At 42.4% G+C, this 17,940-nt stretch overlaps 1 protein-coding gene across 2 annotated transcripts in view; it reads left to right on the top strand.

The window, feature by feature from the left end:
* Positions 1-5,743: 5,743 nt before the first annotated feature.
* nsd1b (nuclear receptor binding SET domain protein 1b) overlaps positions 5,744-17,940 on the top strand; it is a 40,482-nt gene continuing 28,285 nt past the window's right edge. For both annotated transcript variants that reach the window (XM_067424345.1, XM_067424347.1), the window contains exons 1-9: positions 5,744-5,882; positions 6,007-6,137; positions 7,843-8,457; positions 9,634-9,775; positions 9,923-10,095; positions 10,186-12,019; positions 12,110-12,222; positions 12,318-12,600; positions 12,829-12,929. In XM_067424345.1, coding sequence (XP_067280446.1) covers positions 8,110-8,457; positions 9,634-9,775; positions 9,923-10,095; positions 10,186-12,019; positions 12,110-12,222; positions 12,318-12,600; positions 12,829-12,929 — 2,994 coding nt within the window. In that variant the 5' untranslated portion in view covers positions 5,744-5,882; positions 6,007-6,137; positions 7,843-8,109. The remainder of the gene's footprint in view (positions 5,883-6,006; positions 6,138-7,842; positions 8,458-9,633; positions 9,776-9,922; positions 10,096-10,185; positions 12,020-12,109; positions 12,223-12,317; positions 12,601-12,828; positions 12,930-17,940) is intronic.

Below are 17,940 nucleotides of genomic sequence, written 5' to 3' on the forward strand. Positions count from 1 at the left end.
ATCTCCTGATAGCTAGCTGCATTGACCCTGCCCTTGATAAAACACAGTGGACCAATACCAGCAGCTGAGATGGCACCCCAGACCATCACTGACTGTGGGTACTTGACACTGGACTTCAGGCATTTTGGCATTTCCTTCTCCCCAGTCTTCCTCCAGACTCTGGCACCTTGATTTCTGAATGACATGCAAAATTTGCTTTCATCCAAAAAAAGTACTTTGGACCACTGAGCAACAGTCCAGTGCTGCTTCTCTGTAGCCCAAAGTGGCTTGACCTGGGGAATGCGGCACCTGTAGCCTATTTCCTGCACACGCCTGTGTACGGTGGCTCTGGATGTTTCTACTCCAGACTCAGTCCACTGCTCCCGCAGGTCCCCCAAGGTCTGGAATCGGTCCTTCTCCACAATCTTCCTCAGAAGTCACCTCTTCTCGTTGTGCACCGTTTTTTTTTTTTTTTAGATAGGAATTTTGGGTTATCATGAGCTGTATGCCAAAATCATCAGTATTAAAACAATAAAAGACCTGAAATATTTCAGTTGGTGTGCAATGAATCTAAAATATATGAAAGTTATTTTTTTATCATTACATTATGGAAAATAATGAACTTTATCACAATATGCTAATTTTTTGAGAACGACCTGTATTAATCTTATTGTTTGTCAACTGTTACTGTTAATTCTGTTACATACAGTCAGCATTGTTACTCTGCCTTGGTAACAGAGTTGTCAATTTAAAACTTTTTAGCCAAAAACTCCACTTGCCAGCATAAATGCTAAGAGCACATGGCACTAATCAAATCATGACTAAAGGACTTTTAAACAACCCACTGTGAGATCAATGATACAATCTTTTTTCTTTTGATATTGTGATAACAACTTTGATGTTTTAAAAAATGTTACCCTCGATTTCCGGTTTTATTCTGCAGAAACGTGTGTTGCGCAAAAATCGCTCCAGCGGCCTTGCTCAGCTCCCTCAACACTGCTTTGCTTCATACTACAGTAAAGTTAATAATCGCATCCATAAACATGATTTCTGACTCCTATCCAGATTCTTTCCCACCGTCTGTGAGGCAAAGGCCACATTGCCCCAAGACTCTGAGCTCAAACTTGACGTCATCAAACTACGCCTTTGAATTGAATAGGCGCCCTCTAGCGGGCACAAAAATTACAGAGTGCAGCTTTAAAGGCAAATTAAGTTACAGTAACAGAATTGAAGCACACATTTATGGACACACATTTTTATAAGATTAACTATTTAATGTTGTTGAATTATGAAAATGACTACCAGTATGTATGGCTTTCTAAATAAAATAAATAAAATATTATCAAAACAAAAGTAAAATAAAATATTTTGATTACACGATACATGATGGAAAAGTACATGACTAATTCAGACAAAATTAAATCATGATTTTTAACAATATAAGACACTTTTTACATAAAATATGATAATGTTATGGCCTGTAACATCTTGTAAAAAAAAATTATATTTTAAAAAAAAATACCATTTGTAAAAAACGTTTTGACTTTGGACACCAAATGTACCTGAAACTATAGAATCACCCATATGCTGACCGTTTCAATTCTTACGAGTGACAGTATTCACTCCAGAATCTTTTTCTATTTCGTCTATGAAAGAGTGATTGACTCCATCTAGTGGAGAGAATGACTCTCTTCCTGAATGTGAGTCCACACATGGCAACAGTTTGAAACTCACTCTAAATCACAACCCAACACAAGACAGGACGTAACCCTACTCGAGAGCTTAAGACGTCATTTGTCACAGTACAGTTGGATCAAGTGTAGCATACAAAATACAATTTCCTCATCCACATGAAGTCAAATTACAAGTCTAAACTTGAAATTTTTACTTTGTATCATGTGCGTTCCTCGGACAAGAAGTGAGTGCAATTAGTTTCTGTAAGTCTTTGCACTGTAAATCTAGTCTTTGTTTATACAAGATGTACAAAAAACATCGAGTGACTCCTATATTTCTGTAAATGTTTCTCAACCATTCAAGGTTTTAATTGCCGATCCATGCTATCATTCAAGACACTGGACTGTTTAAAAAGTTGAGTAAGAGAGGATGTGGAAAAGAAGAAAACAGATAGAGAGAGCTGTCACAAATGAAGACAGCTGTCAGCTGGGATGCATGGCGGGGCTCAGAGGTTAAGGAGGAAAACAACGGGGGTGGACAGTGGAATCTCAAACAACAGGAAAAGACTTCAACACACAGACTGAGACACGTGGGCCTCCGGAACTGGATGGGTACAACCAGACACCTCCAGCAGATCAGCTGCTCTATACTATAACCTCTACTCGTCAACTCCACGGCTCTGTCCTAAACGCCACTCCATATTTGTGGTGAAAAAGACACATAGACTGTTGCTAAGCAGTCAGCTACAGTCCAGACTTTGCAAAACGACAAAAAAAATATCCATCAAATGATAAATGTATCACAATGTTGCTGTATCTCAGGAATATGCATGAGCAAATGCAAATCCTCATTAAGTGTACCATTTGGGACAGGGCAGGGCAGTAGGCTTCTTAAAATCTTTTGTTGAGTTGTGCTGCCCTCTGCCAGTAATATTTGTTACAACATTTGATGTTTTGTTAAAATGTTGTGTACTAGTATGGGCCTTCAATTAAAGTATAACACTTGCGTATAACAAAATATATATTTTTATATTTTTATAATTCTGCTTTCTTAAAATGAATCCAATGAACTGAATTCATATAAAAAATCAGTTCAGGAGAACTTGTCAGAATGTCAGAGAAAAATTATTATTTCATACATTATTTACTTCATTGACACGCATCACAGAGAAATAGTCAAGTAAAGGTTTAACTTTGTTCACCGAGACTAAGATGATCAAAAGTCCCGCAATGTAATCACCAAAAGACAAATGCTCTGCTGAACGATTGTTGAAGGGTAATAGGTCAAGACAGAAATGACTGACCACCAGGGGGCGTAATAACGAACGGAATGCGCTTTAGGATAGTTAAATTATTAATCACGGGAATATTCATAAAACAAAATAAAAAAATATCAAATAAAAAATAAGACGATTATAATATATAATAAGCAAACATAGTCATATACATATTTTAGTATACTATCATTATATATATATATATATATATATATATATATATATATATATATATATATATATATATATATATATATATATATATGTAATGTTTTATTTGATTTATTCTTTAGAATAAAACTTTATAAAATTAAAAGTTTCAAAATAACAATTGTAAATCAAATTGGATAAAAAACATTTGCATTTTTCTTAAATATGTATCCCCTTACACATAGTGTTCTATTATGGGGAACAATGGGGCAAAAAGTAGATCACACAAATGCCCTTTGGATGTCATTTCTTGGGAACACTTTATTTTGATGGTCCCTTTTGAACATTCTGTTGATTATAAGTAACTTTGCAACATGTCAACTAAAGGTGATGATACACAACTTTTGAGCAATGTTGCTGGGCAATGTTGCCGTCAACGGGCAACAAGGTGAGACACAAGGCCAATGACTGATCTAAAGTATCCAGTTCATTTGTTGAACATTCTCAATGGGAAAGTGCCCAAGCAACATTGCATCTTCACCTTAACTCTCATTAGAGTATTAGTAGACTGGTATGGTTAGGGTTAGAATAAGTTGAGAGTTGCAAAGTTAGTAGGATGTCTGTTGCAGGAGCATCACAATAAAGAGTTAGAAGAAAAGTCTACTATCACTCTAACGAGAGTTAGTTGACATGCAAGTGTAACGTATATTCAACAGAATGTTTTAAAAGCACCATCAAAAACCAAAAAACAAAACAAAAGTGTAACCAATTTCTTCTTACTTGACAAAAAAAAACTTAACTAGACTTAACAAACACTAGTTGGTTTTCTCATGTGCAAAGTGTGGACATTAAATGACTGCTCCAGACCAGTCAGATTCATTGTTTTTGTTTTTTGTACAGGCCTACTAATTTTATAGCAGAATGTTATACAAGATATTATAAAATTCCAAAACTGACTGACAAGGATAGATGAAAAGAGATAGCCTTTTCAGAAGCTTTGTCTCAAAGTTCTTCATTTCTTTCGTTTTGTTAATAAATATTTAATTTCACAGTCTTAACAGTCGTAGGCAGGGGCGTGGGACTGGGGGGATAAAGGGTACTGAGTAACCAGGGCCCAAGGCAGGGAAGTCCGTTTTCTATACATACACATACATGGTACAGGGACCCAGCAAGATGGTTTGTACCCAGGGCCCAAAATTTGGTGCTACGCCCCTGGTAGGCTAATTAAGAATTGTAACATTTTAATGACTTTCATTGTGAATCAAATTTAAAGGAAAATATAGCCAAATTAATAGGGGTAAATTCAGGTTGATTGGGACACATTTCCCCAGTCATCTCAATGGCAAAAAGTGTCCCAATCAACCTGAATTCACCCCTACCAATTAGTAATCATTAATTAGGGTATGTAACAGATGTCAATGTGTAACAGATGTCATTGTGTGTTGAATTAGCAAGTACAAATGTAGGCTAAATAGACATATGACATATTTGACAGAGAAATAGAATAGAGATAGACAATTAATCGGCTAAACTCTCCACTACTGTAACTCTGGTGTATTTTCTGCCAGGCGCGGCGCTGTTCAGGCGAAGCGGAGATCAGCCAGCAGGCCCACAGACAGCGCTGAAACACTTTCTCTCTCAGCTCAACGCCAATTTTGACAGCTTTCGCAAATTTCCTTTTGATGTGCCATCGAAAAACATCTTTAACGACGTCGTCAGTCGAGATGAATACGGTTCCCAAGCCCCAAACACGCCACCCCCTTAAAATAAACCTCACGGGACTATTCCAGTAGCCTATAGGTTTTGAGTTATGCAGGATTTGGAATAGACGTGTTGCTAAGCAGCAGATATGTAGGTTTATTGAAACGGGATCTAAAGATGTATGCTCGTCGCATTAAAGCGCGTCAGTGTTACATTCACAGGACATTAGACTCGGCCACAATCGTTGATATGGTGTCGGACTCCTCCATTTTCTCTCTCTCTCTCATCAGACAAAAATAAATAAATAAAACACGGCACAGAAAAACAAACGCGCTGTTTATATATTTACACGCCCAACTCTTAACACAAATTCGATGTCATTTCCATATATGTCAGAGATGTGACTTAATGAAACGGAAACGTGCGTTGTGCTGCGAAATTTATGTCTTGTTTATTTCACAAAATCTTCTTAGTAGCCTGCTATATCTTTACATATGCCATTGTATCAGCGCAGAACGCACGCGCGTCTCCACGCGCACTGTCATTTCATCAACACTGATGTTTACAAGCGTCGATGAAAGACGAGTCACAACTTCTTGAATGTATAAAAGGCTTACTTCAAATCGAAATTTAACACTTTGTGGCCTGTGCCAGCACACAACAGACTCCATCTTGAATGAGCAAGAGCGCTGAACTTGAGTATAATCGCGTATTTTCATACGCTTCCGAGTGTTTGTTACATTTTTGTTTATTTCAGAATAGGATTTTATACCACCTAAAGGAACGACTATCACTTATGAACGTCCGTTATAAAAGCACAGTATCTTGCAAAGTGAGTGGAAAAAAAATATTAAAAGGATGCCAAATGTTCGGTTAAAGGTGCGTTTAAGCGTTTTAAAATGTATAATTGTGTTTTGGGATAAAGTGAAGCACAGGAGTTGAGAAGAGCTCCTCTCGCAAGGGGTTGGGTTGCCGTGCCGATTGGCTGCTGTTCATAGACACATACAGTCACGGGCTTGAAACAGAACCAGGGGCAGGTCGACAGCAAGGAAACCATAATCATTGAAAATGAAAAGTACAACGTCCGCATCGTAACCCAGAGGTACGTTGTGACTCAGGCATCGCGCACTGGAAAGGTTCATCTCTGTGCGAGTGTTATAATGCATGTGTTTGGTGTGTTTTTGCATTGAAGGGATAGAGTGATGATAGCATGAATGTGTTCTCAGGTTCTCTGGCCTACTACTGCAGCTGCGGCTGGGATTTTCTTCATCCACTTTCACAATTTTGGAAAAAAGGTCATTTCACGCGCACAAACGAAGAGTTTTCAAAATGATTAACATTGGCCAACATTTAAATGGTAAGATTCTATCGGTGTTTCCTTAGGCATCACATTATATATGTTTTAAAATAACGAAATAGACCGGCGTAACTCTGTGAACTCGTTCTGGTGTTTGTTCGGGAGAGAGATATTATTAAAATAATAGCTTATAAATATTAATGAGATTAGCACGCGTGACAATGAGCCCAGCGCTGTTAGTTCTACATGTATGTTATTACTGTATCTTATACATATAATACTTCTTTATGTGAATTCATGTGTCAGTCAGAGTTCACTCTTCGCTCTGTTATATATGTGCGCCCGCTATCGTTCCTGCGTTCCTTCCTGTGTTATGGAGAATGTTCGAAATGGCATGCATACTTCCCTACTGGGACTAGTAAGCACCAAGCAGTACGTAATTAATCCGTTCCGAACGTGCAGTCGCGCTAGAACTTTGTAGAATTTTCATCATTTATTCGTAAAATTCCACTTCATTGTAAACAAATCCCAACACAGACAGAGAATCTGCTTAATTAAATGATTCAATATATGTATTCCCTTATTTTGTATAATTTACTTATTTATTGAGGAAAATTATGGTGTAAATGTAATTTTTTTGGAGAAAGTAAAATCTGTGATATCTTAATAATTAAATATTTCAATAATAATTAATTGGAGCAGGTGTTTTAAATAAATGGATAAAAAGTGGGGGAGCTTGACAGGACTGTATTATTGAATGGACTTAAACACGGGTCTCTGGTCAAAAGAGATTTCTGAGTCATTGAGTCTTACTAGGCTGGAAAAGGTTGCAAAACTATTTCTCTAGAGAATACAAATGGACTGTCTTACTCTTACAAGAAAAAAATATCATCTAAAAAAAATCCCTCCAAAATCAGGACATATGTGACCCTGGACCACACACACACACACACACACACACACACACACACACACACACACACACACACACACACACATATATATATATATATATATATATATATATATATATATATATATATATATATATATATATATATATATATATATAAACTGAGATTTATAATATAAATACATAAGCTTGCCATTGATAAGGTTTGTTAGGATAGGACAATATTTGGCCAAGATACAACTATTTGAAAATCTGAATTCTGAGGGTGCCTTTAACGTTGTCAAAATTAAGTCCTTAGCAATGCATATTACTACTAATAATACATTTTTGATATATTAACTTCATGGAACATGATCTTTACGTAATATTCTAATGATTTTTGGCATTAAAGAAAAATCTGTAATTTTAACCCATACAATGTATTGTTGGTATTTGTATTTGTGTATTTGTGGTCCAGTGGATTTGGCTTAATAAATAAGTGAAAATATGTAATTAGATACATATATAAAATATGTTATGTAGTTAAAAGTTTTAGATGGATATGTGATGCAAATTTAGACCAAAGTTGTGCAAAATTTCATACACTTGCTAGCAATAGTGTTGGGCACTTGTTGCCATTATTACTACTATTCTTTTACTTTTTAAGAAAACAGTTTTAGAATTCATACACAAGCACAATTTATAATTCTCTACTTATTTCATTTCAAGATTTTTTACACATACGGAAGTGATGATGAAGTGATTGTTTATATGTACAAATTAGTTTTTCAGATAAGGGCGCAGTGCCAGTATGATTCGGTCACATGTGCTTAATTCAACAGTAATTCAACACATTGCCTTACTTGTTCACAGGGCCTGGATCTGCTTGACAGTATATGGAAAACATCATCCGTCAGACACTTGGCTTTGACCCTGGCCCATCCTGTCTCATCTGTCCGTGGGTTAAAAACTTAAGATCTATAGTTTACTCACTTTTTGTCGCTAGAAAAGCCTTGGAGATCTGACCCTTGGGGATCAGGACCTGTTTCTGTCTGACAAGCTTATGGAACTATGTGTGGACGATGAACTCAAGATTGGTGCGTGATAGCCAGGCTGAATTATTGACACATCTGTCTCAAAATGGATGCAGGTGTGACTGACAGCTGCAAGTCCCCACCCAGCCCTGATTTTAGTCTGGACTCATCCAGTCCATTTGCAAATGGACTGCACTTTGAGTCAATTCTGTTTGAAGATGAGGACGAGGACGAAGTTATGGATACAGATACGGTCTCTCGGCTGGAAAGAGCGTCATGTGGCTCAACGACAGAGCATACAACAACTACAAATTTGAAGACAAAATTGGATGCCAAGCCTCGAAGCAAAATTTCAAAGGCTCGCTCCTTGGGGCAAGAAGTCGTCTTTGAAGACAAGTCTAAAAGTGATTGTGGGCTTTCATCTCTTGTGAGCAGGCCTGCTGGGATTATGATGGCAAGTTCACCTTCAAACCACCACCAACACTATTAGATATCTCTTAATACGCCAATCAACTGTTCCGCAAGCTTTTAAAATGAGTAACATGTCATTGTACATCATTTTAGTTACTAATACATGTCTAATTTTAGTAATAATTTAAATAATTTAATATCTGACAATATAATAATTTATATAATATGCTCTTTATGCTAAAACATTCAATGAATCATATTCAATATATTTAAAAAAGGGAAATATTTCTGTGCGATGACCGTTCGTGGCCTCGAGATCCTATGTTGAAGGAACAACATGTTGTCTTGAGAGCACGACTTCTTTTGTTGAAGTACTTTGTCTTGTGGCCTTGAGTTTGACCTTGAACCTGCGTGACCATAGCAATCTAAGATTATCAGAAATAGACATTAATAAATATTTTAAATTAAAATTACAGACAATGTGGCATTAAGACATGGATAAATTATATACTATATTATAGCCTGTTATATTCTTGCCTCTTATATTGTATAGTGTAGCCTAATATATTGTAGCCTGTTATATGCTTTATTAGAAATAGAAATTATTACTATTTTTACTCATTTCCTATATCCATTTCTGCGCAATGTATAGGGATAGGCTATATGACTCAATTTCTGTATGCGCACTTATGGGATTTATATGGCAAGTTCACTTTATGGGAATTTAACATATTAGGCTATACTATTTATTAATGTAGGCTAGTAATTAATAGACTACATTAGCAAATAGGTCTAATAATAAACATGTCATTAACTGTCTAGTGTTACATTTGTAATTGAAAACAGATCCTCATTTATCGCCACACACTGGCATAGCCCCAAGCATACAGAAATATAGTCAAAACGTTATTGGCATGATTTTCAGGCTTTTATGGTATTTAAAAAACATATAGATTTTAATTATAAAATAATTAAAATCAAGGGGGAAATAAAGCAAATACAAAGGCAAAGGCCAACAAAGAATATAATAATATAACCAATAATGACAAAAATGACAATAATAGAATAATAATGTACAAATATTAAATAAAAAAGACTAAAAAAATAAACATCAGTGAATGGATTTAAATTGATACTTTTTTCTGGTATATAATTTTATGTACTGTGTTTTATTCTCTTATCATAATTAACATAATTTATATGTGATGTCTACCAGCAGACAAAAAAATCGAAAACAAAAGCTCTACCACCAGTGAAATATTTGGAGGGTGAAGTTATATGGGCTAAATTCAACCGTAGACCATGGTGGCCATGTCAGGTGACTGTTGACCCAGTTGAGGGAGCTTACCACAGAATTAAAGGTAAGTACACAACCACAGAAGCCATACTGTAGATGCCACTTTCCTAATTTCATGAACAATAACTTTTCAATCATATTTTTCCACATAATCCACCCACATAAATGTGCATCGTCCTTCCTTGAGTTGCTTTTTTTTATTGTGTTTCAGAGCCACCAGATAGGACCAATCGTCAGTATTTCCTAAAGACATTTGGGGAACCTGAAGAACAAGCATGGGTTCCTGAGCGATCTACTCATATATTTGTCGGTGGATATCAGTTTAACAATCTCCCTTGTGCGAGAGGAAGTGGACGCCAACGAGATGAAAATGCCAGACACTCTGTAATTTCTGAAACATCCTTTCAGTTAAATGGATATTGTGACACGTTTTTAAAACCCTTGTGAAATTGTTACTCTTGGGTTACTTTGCAGATACCCAAGCGTTTACTGAACTCTTGGAGAGCTAGTGTGGTTGAAGCAGAAGCACTTCTCCTGGAGAAGCCAAGGGTCACCACTCCATGCTCAGACTTCTCCAAAACAATCTCTGAAGGAACCCCAAATAACACAGAAAACAAAGTGTCTGTGCCAGTGGAATTACCCAACATTAGTCTTCTGAGCAATGGGACAGTTACACAAAAAGACCACCTGAACATTTTACCACATAATCAGGGGTCTAATAAAAAAAAGAAACAAAGAAAATCATCAACACATTTGAAAACATCTGAGAAATTTCATTACGAGAGGGATGATCTTATGGAAGGGTTGGATAGTCCCTACTCTGACATTGATTCGGTACCACAGATCCGCAGATGTCCCAAAAGCTCTGAGCGAATATCAAATATCGAACAATCAAACTCAACCCCAAGTCAGCTTCCCATTACAAATGACAAAGAAATAAAAAAGAATGTGGAGAACCAGGGTGGCCTTTGGTTCAGTAAGACAGGAAAGGGTCAAGTCAATGGGGGACTTGGTCGTGCTGGAATTAAATCTGTGAATTGTTCTTTTGGGAAGGTATCTTGTAAAATTAAGATGCCAGATTCAGCAGGCATGAAATCCAAGGACAATCACATCACCGGACTTGAACATCTATCTACCGAAGCCAGGAAAGCTCTCGGTAGGAGAGTGAAGTGCCTTCCGGCAAGTAGTCGCCTGATGACGAGAGCCCTGAAGGCGATGGAGGAGGAAGAGTGGATGAAGAAACAACTGGTAAACCAAGAGTCAACCTCAAATGTTGATTTAGAGAATTATGTATCTTCTTCAGACTTTACATTACCTGAAACAACAGACACAGACAACAATGAATCTTCACAGAAGATGTCAACTACAGCAAGCAGAGATCTGAGCAAGAACTCAAACATTAGCACACACACCCAGCTATCATCCAATCTTCTGAGTTGTAAAGACAACGAACATTCAGTCAAATCTGAAGATGAATCTTCTTTGATATCTCAAGCCCCTGTTGCCTTTCATTCATCCAAATTCAAACAAGATAAACACATTTCTGATGTATCTTCTAGTTCTACTTCGTCTTTGCACTTAAATATGGAAGATATGGAGAACATGAAAGAAATAACCTTCAAATCGCTAGCAAATGAAGACAGTGGCAAGCCTCTGTCGTTTCATCCTGATGCAAACTATAAGTTTAGCACATTCCTAATGATGATCAAGGATATGCACGATAGCCGGGAAAAAGATGGAACACCATTGGTAATAAAGCCTTTACTCAAAAATGAACTTATTAAAGAGGAGCCATCACTGATTCCGGACGTGAAGGATGATTTGACCACAGTGGTTTCACAGAAATGTCAACTAGGCAAAATCCCATCCAAACAGAAGAAGATAAAGCTGAAGTCTGGGACAAATATTATCCCGGACAATCAGCTAAACTCTACAGTTTTCAAAAATGCTCAAAGACATGGTACAAAAATATGTTCAAAAAAGAAAACCACTGAGGTCACAGAAAACATCCACTCCAAAGATTCATTTGACAAACTGATATCTGAGCATGACCTGCCCTTAGAGGTACCAGAGACCAAGTTCACGGCTAATGTGCCCAAAAAGCTTTGGCAGAAGTTTGGCCAAGTCAAAGCATTACATGCAGACGAAGGTAGTTGTATTCAAGAGACAGAACGATTACCCTCAGAAAATTGTGACGTTTTGGTTGGTGGCACAAATAAGTCTTGTTCTTTTGTGCCCGAGAAGGCAACTTCCATCGATGCATTAGAAAATACTCAAGCCAACTGTCAAAAAAATGACACCCCTACAGGTAAGGTAGACAATGTAATCAATGCTGATATCATCTAAGGATTATTGTGAAGTCTTAAAGTGGCCTCAAAAATGTTTGTGCTTTTCACAGAATGTAAACGTATTAGAAAACCTAGCAAAAGACTCATAGAATGGACAGAGGAATACGATCAATTATTTTCTACTAAGAAGAAAGCAAAAAAGAAACCCGAGTCATTTACTAAGGTAGCTCAGTTTATGCTAGCTAATCAAGTTCAAGTTAGATGTGTACGTTTAATACGCTTTAACAGTCTGACAATTTTTTGACAACTTTTGAATAGGTCCAAAACCACAACTGCAGTGACCCAGTGGAGAAAACATCTGGTGAAAGTTTACTGAATCCTCAGGTAACAGAGCAAGGTGTGTCGAGGTCCCTGCCAGAATTACAGACTCCTCCTCCAGAAGACACGTCTCGGAGCACTTCTTCAATAAATACCACAGCATGTCAAGAGACTCAAGTGTTGTCTGTTGACACGCTAACTCCGCCTCCAGAAACGAACCCATCACCATGTGCTGAAATTTGCCAAATGGAGCAGCTTCAAAGACAAAATCATTTTGCTATTGGTGAGTAGCTTTTTCTGATGTTTACATAATTTTGAAGATAATCACAAATTGTTTGACTCTTTAATATTATTCAAAGATTTACCATCTCATTGTTTTGCCTTATGCAATGGTCATAGACCTAGTGCAAGCCAGAACCACTTCTTTCTACGTTGTATTTTATTTATTGTTTTAGGGCTAAATATATTCAGTACTTTTTAAACAATATAGATTGTTTATAATTTTGAATAGGTGATGGTGTGTGTCTCAGCACAAAGAGACAACGGAAACCCACCAAAAAGATTTTAGAAAGCTCCATTGAAGCTGAACCAATTCTCATGCCTAAAAGAAAGGTACTTCAACTTTTTCTTTTCAAGTTAACTTTATCAATAACTGTTATAAACAATAATAATTTTCTAAAGGACTTAAGGAAAAACGTCTCAGGTTACGTATGTAACCCTAGTTCCCTGAGGGAACGAGACGCTGCGTCGAAACGCTGTGAGAACGCCTCTGCGTTAATGCGTCGTGAAGCGCCTGTAGAACCATTCCATCGGAAAAAAGATCGATCGTCGGCGTGATGACGTCATCGACCGGAAGCTATAAAACGTCCGTGCAAACAAACAGGAAATAACTGCTGATAAAGCCTGAAGTAAGTGATCACGGACACGCCGGGAGTATGGCAAAGCGACGCAGCGTCTCGTTCCCTCAGGGAACTAGGGTTACATACGTAACCTGAGACGTTCCCTTTCGGGGAACTCGAGCTGCGTCGAAACGCTGTGAGAACGCTTATACCCACAACGCCATAGGACCAAGTGTCTCGTATGTGTGAAGCCGAAGCGCACACGGTTACGAGAGTACCTGTGCCCCAACAGTAGATGCCAGGTCTAGTTCGTAGAACCTGACAAAAGTTAATGAAGACGACCAACCGGCCGCGTTACAGATGTGAAGGAGGGAAGCCCCCGACAACAGTGCTTTAGAAGCAGCCATACCCCTGGTAGAATGTGCCTGGGCAGCCAGTGGAGACGGCTGCCCGACCGCCTCATAAGCAAGTGAGATGTCCTCGACCACCCACTTGCTCATTCTCTGCTTAGATACTGGGGCCCCTTCTTAGGGGGCCCGAAACAGACAAACAGCTGATCAGTTTTCCTCCACAGGGCAGCTCTGTGGACATAAGTATCTAGTGCTCTAACAGGGCACAGCAGATTTAATCTTTCCTGGTCTGACGTCGTGAAAGGAGGAGGACAGAATGCTTGAAGAGTAATGGGGCCCCGTGGGCTCGTAGGAACCTTGGGGACATAACCCGGCCTGGGATGTAGAAATGCTTTCACCATCCCCGGCGCACACTCTAGACATGAGGGCCCTACAGACAGGGACTGAATATCTCCTATTCTTTTGAGAGATGAAATAGCCAAAAGGAATATAGTCTTGAGGGTGAGGAACTTATCCGACACCTCCTCCAAGGGTTCAAACGGAGGCTCGGACAAGCCCCGCAAACAATGGCTAAGTCCCATGCTGGGACCCTCGAGTGCATAACAGGCCTCAACCTTAAAGTGCCACAGAGGAAACGTGTAATCAGAGGGTGTCTTCCCAAAGACACTCCACCCAAAGGGACGTGGAAGGCACCCAAGGCCGCCACGTACACCTTTATTGTGGAGGGGGTCAACCCTGCCGAGAACCTTGCCTGCAGAAACTCCAGCACTGTACCAACCGGGCAGTTAACTGGGTCCCACTGGCGTTCTCTGCACCATGCTGAGAAAAGTTTCCATTTCAGAGCGTACAGTTTCCTCGTGGACGGAGCTCTGGAGTGAAGGATGGTCTCTACGACCTCGGCCGAGAGACCTTCCTCTATGAGCCTAGCCCCCTCAGAGGCCAGGCCCACAGTTTCCACATCTCTGGGCGTGGGTGCAGGAATCTCCCGCCCGCCTGAGAGAGTAGATCCCTCCTGGTCGGAATCTCCATCGGAGAGCCTTCCAGGAGAGATATCAGGTCCGAAAACCATACTCGGGTCGGCCAGTACGGAGCCACTAGAAGTACCTGGGCCCCGTCCCGGCGTACCCTCTCCAGAACTCCTGGAAGCAAGACAATCAGGGGGAAGGCGTACAGAGGTAGCCTCGGCCACTCCTGTACCATGGCATCCAACCCCAGCGGGGCTGGATGGGTCAGAGAAAACCACTGCGGGCAGTGAGAACTCTCCGCCGAAGCAAATAGCTCCCATATACCTTCCATAGGAGCTCCACCACTTCTGGGTGGAGTCTCCATTCCCCGGGCCTCGGCCCCTGCCTCGACAGGCTGTCTGCTTCCTGATTCAGGACCCCCGGGATATATACTGCTCTGACTGACAGCAATTTCCCTTGGGCCCACAGGAGGATCCGATGTGCCAATTTGTCCAACGGACGGGACCTCAGACCCCCCTGGTGATTTATATAGGCGACCACCGATGTGTTGTCTGACCTGACTAGCACATGGTGGCCCCTGAGGTCGGGCAGGAACTGTTTCAATGCAAGAAACACTGCGAGCATCTCTAGCCGATTTACGTGCCAGTGCCGCTGATGTTCCTGCCATAGACCCTGGGATGAGCGACCACTCATGGTCGCCCCCCCAGCCCGTGAGAGAGGCATCTGTCGTTAGCGTTACGCGACGAACATGAGCCCCTAACACGGGACCCTGAGATAGAAACCCCGGGTTTTTCCACATGACCAGAGCACGTAGGCATCGCTGCGACTGTGATCGTGCGGAGCGGATTTCCCCTCGGGGAGAATCCCTTTGTTTTGAGCCACCACTGCAGTGGCCTCATGTACAGTAGGCCAAGAGGTATTACATTGGACGCTGCTGCCATGAGACCTAACAGTTTCTGGAACTGTTTCACAGTGACGGCCCGGCCTAGCTTCTGTTCTTTGACTGCTGCCAGGATCGATGCTATGCGTGTTGGCGATAATTGCGCCCGCATTATTACCGAGTCCCAGTTCACACCTAGAAAAGTGGTTATCTAAGCCGGAGAAAGCACACTCTTCTTGGCGTTCAGCCTCAACCCCAACTTCGACATATGCACGAGAACAGCATCTCGATGCTGAACCGCCATCTGCTCTGTATTCGCTAGAATCAGCCAGTCGTCGATATACCTCAGTATGCGGATGCCCTGCAGACGCAACGGCGCCAGTTCTGCATCCACACACCTGGTAAATGTGCGGGGTGACAGTGCTAGACCGAAAGGAAGCTAATGTCGGGCTTAAGCCCCATCCTTCTTCGGCACAATGAAGTAACGGCTGTAAAACCCAGACTCCCTGCCGGGAGGGGAAACCCTCTCTATAGCCCCTTTTTGCAGGAGTGTCTGTACTTCCTGACCATTACCAGAGCCTGCTCCGGGCCCACCTCTATAGGTAGGACACTGCTGAAAGGAGGTGGCCGACTTTTGAATTGAATGCCGTACCCCCTTTCGATTATCTGCAGGACCCAATGAGATATATTTGATTGACGTTTCCACTCGTCTAGAAAATCTACTAAGGGAACCAGCCTCTCGAGGCTGGCCTCTGGTGTACTTTGAGCAACAAGCACAGTGCCCTGAAGCGGCGGACCGGCAGGGAACGACTGACTTGACTGCTCGGGAGCCCCCCGAAGGGGGAGCAGACCACCCTCGAGTGGCCCGCGGGGACCGTCTGCGCCCCGTCATTGCGGCGGGGTTGGCAGCGCGGCCCCCAGAGGGCGCTGCAGGACAACGGGTACCGTAGGCAGAGGTAAACACCGTTTCCCTTCGGAGGGGACTACCCTCAGCGTCCTTTTGTTTCTCCTGCCCTCCGAGGAGGGGGCGGACCACCCTCAGGTGGCCCGCGGAGACCGACTGCGCCCCGGCATTGCGGCGGGGTTGGCAGCGCGGCCCCTAAAGGGTGCCGCAGGGAAAACGGGTACCGTAGGCAGGGGTAAACACCGTTTCCCTACGGGGGGAACCACCCTCAGCGTCCTGGCGCTTCTAGCATCAGGAACGCTTCGACGAGGCCTTCTTGGCGATCAGGACTGTCCTCAGATCAGCCCTGCCCCTCGAAGGCCTCGTCTGAGAGCGCCGCCCCTCGTCCCCGCGCTGAGGGGGAGTTCGGGTGGCGACGCTCTGTTTTTGTTTTGCCCTGTGCGAGGCGCTCGTACTCGGCTTGGGCTGCTTGATGTCAGCAGCAGCCCCAGGGACCTGGACCCTGAGAGGGAGAAACTGCTTGAGCGCCGCAGCTTGCTTTTTGGACTCCTGGAACCTCTCGGTGACAGTATGGACTGCGTCACCGAAGAGGCCTCCAGGAGAAAGCGGCGCATCCAGCAGAAAGGCTTTCTCCCTCTCTTTGATGTCAGTGGGGTTCAACCATAAGTGCCTCTCCGTGGCCACCAGGGCTGCCATAGAGCGGCCCACACATCTGGCCGTCTCTTTGGTGGCCCGGAGAGCTAAATCGGCAGAAGAACGAAGTTCCGTGATAATATCTCCCCCCACTGCATCGCTACTGTCCAGATCCCTCAGCAGGTCAGCCTGGTATGCCTGCACGATTGCCATAGTGTGCAGGCATGCAGCCGCCTGACCCGCTGCCGAGTACGCTTTGCCCACCAACGCCGACGTTGTTTTTAGAGGTCTGGTGGGCAAAGACGGGGCTTTAAGGGACGATGCTGAGGAAGGCGAGAGATGGCTCGCGAGCGTCTCTTCAACCTTTGGCATCGCCCCATACCCATACTGTTTCAGCCCAGCGATGTTACTATAGACCGAAGTCTGTGGGCTGAAAACACGGTATGATGCCGGTCTCTTCCACGATCTTGCCACCTCAGTGTGCAAGTCGTGAAAGAACGGCAAGCCCCGCCGCTGAGGCTCTGAAGCGCGAGAAGGCAGGAATCTCTCGTCTAATTTACTTGCACGTTTTCTTCCTGCCTCGTATCTCTCGGTTGGCCAGTCAATGTTAAGCCTGGCCACCGCTCGCGTCAGAACCTCAACGAGCTCCTCGCATGCAGGGGACTGAAGTGGCGAGTCTTCAGTCTCGATGCTTTCAACGTCCACCTCCTCAGAGCTGGACAGATGAAGCACCGGCGACTCTCTCGGGGGGGAAGAAACCGCCATGCGTGCTTCCATGCCCCGAGAAGAGCCGCTGGATGGTGCAGGTGAGGGCAGAGATAAGGCAGCGCCCGTCTCTAACCCCTCTGCAACATCCAATTGTGATCCCCACGACTGCAGCCTCCGCTCCGCCTCGGCGGCAACGGGACCAGAGCCGCGGGGAACAAGAGCCGAGGCACCCTCCTCAAAGAGTGCCCGGCGGGAGCGCAGCGTTCTCAGCGGTAACTTTTCACAATGCTCGCAAGCAGCCCCCTCGAGGGCTGCCTGGGCATGCTGCGCTCCCAAGCAGGCTA

Source organism: Pseudorasbora parva, chromosome 18 (genome assembly GCF_024679245.1).
Source record: "Pseudorasbora parva isolate DD20220531a chromosome 18, ASM2467924v1, whole genome shotgun sequence".
NCBI lineage: Eukaryota > Metazoa > Chordata > Actinopteri > Cypriniformes > Gobionidae > Pseudorasbora > Pseudorasbora parva.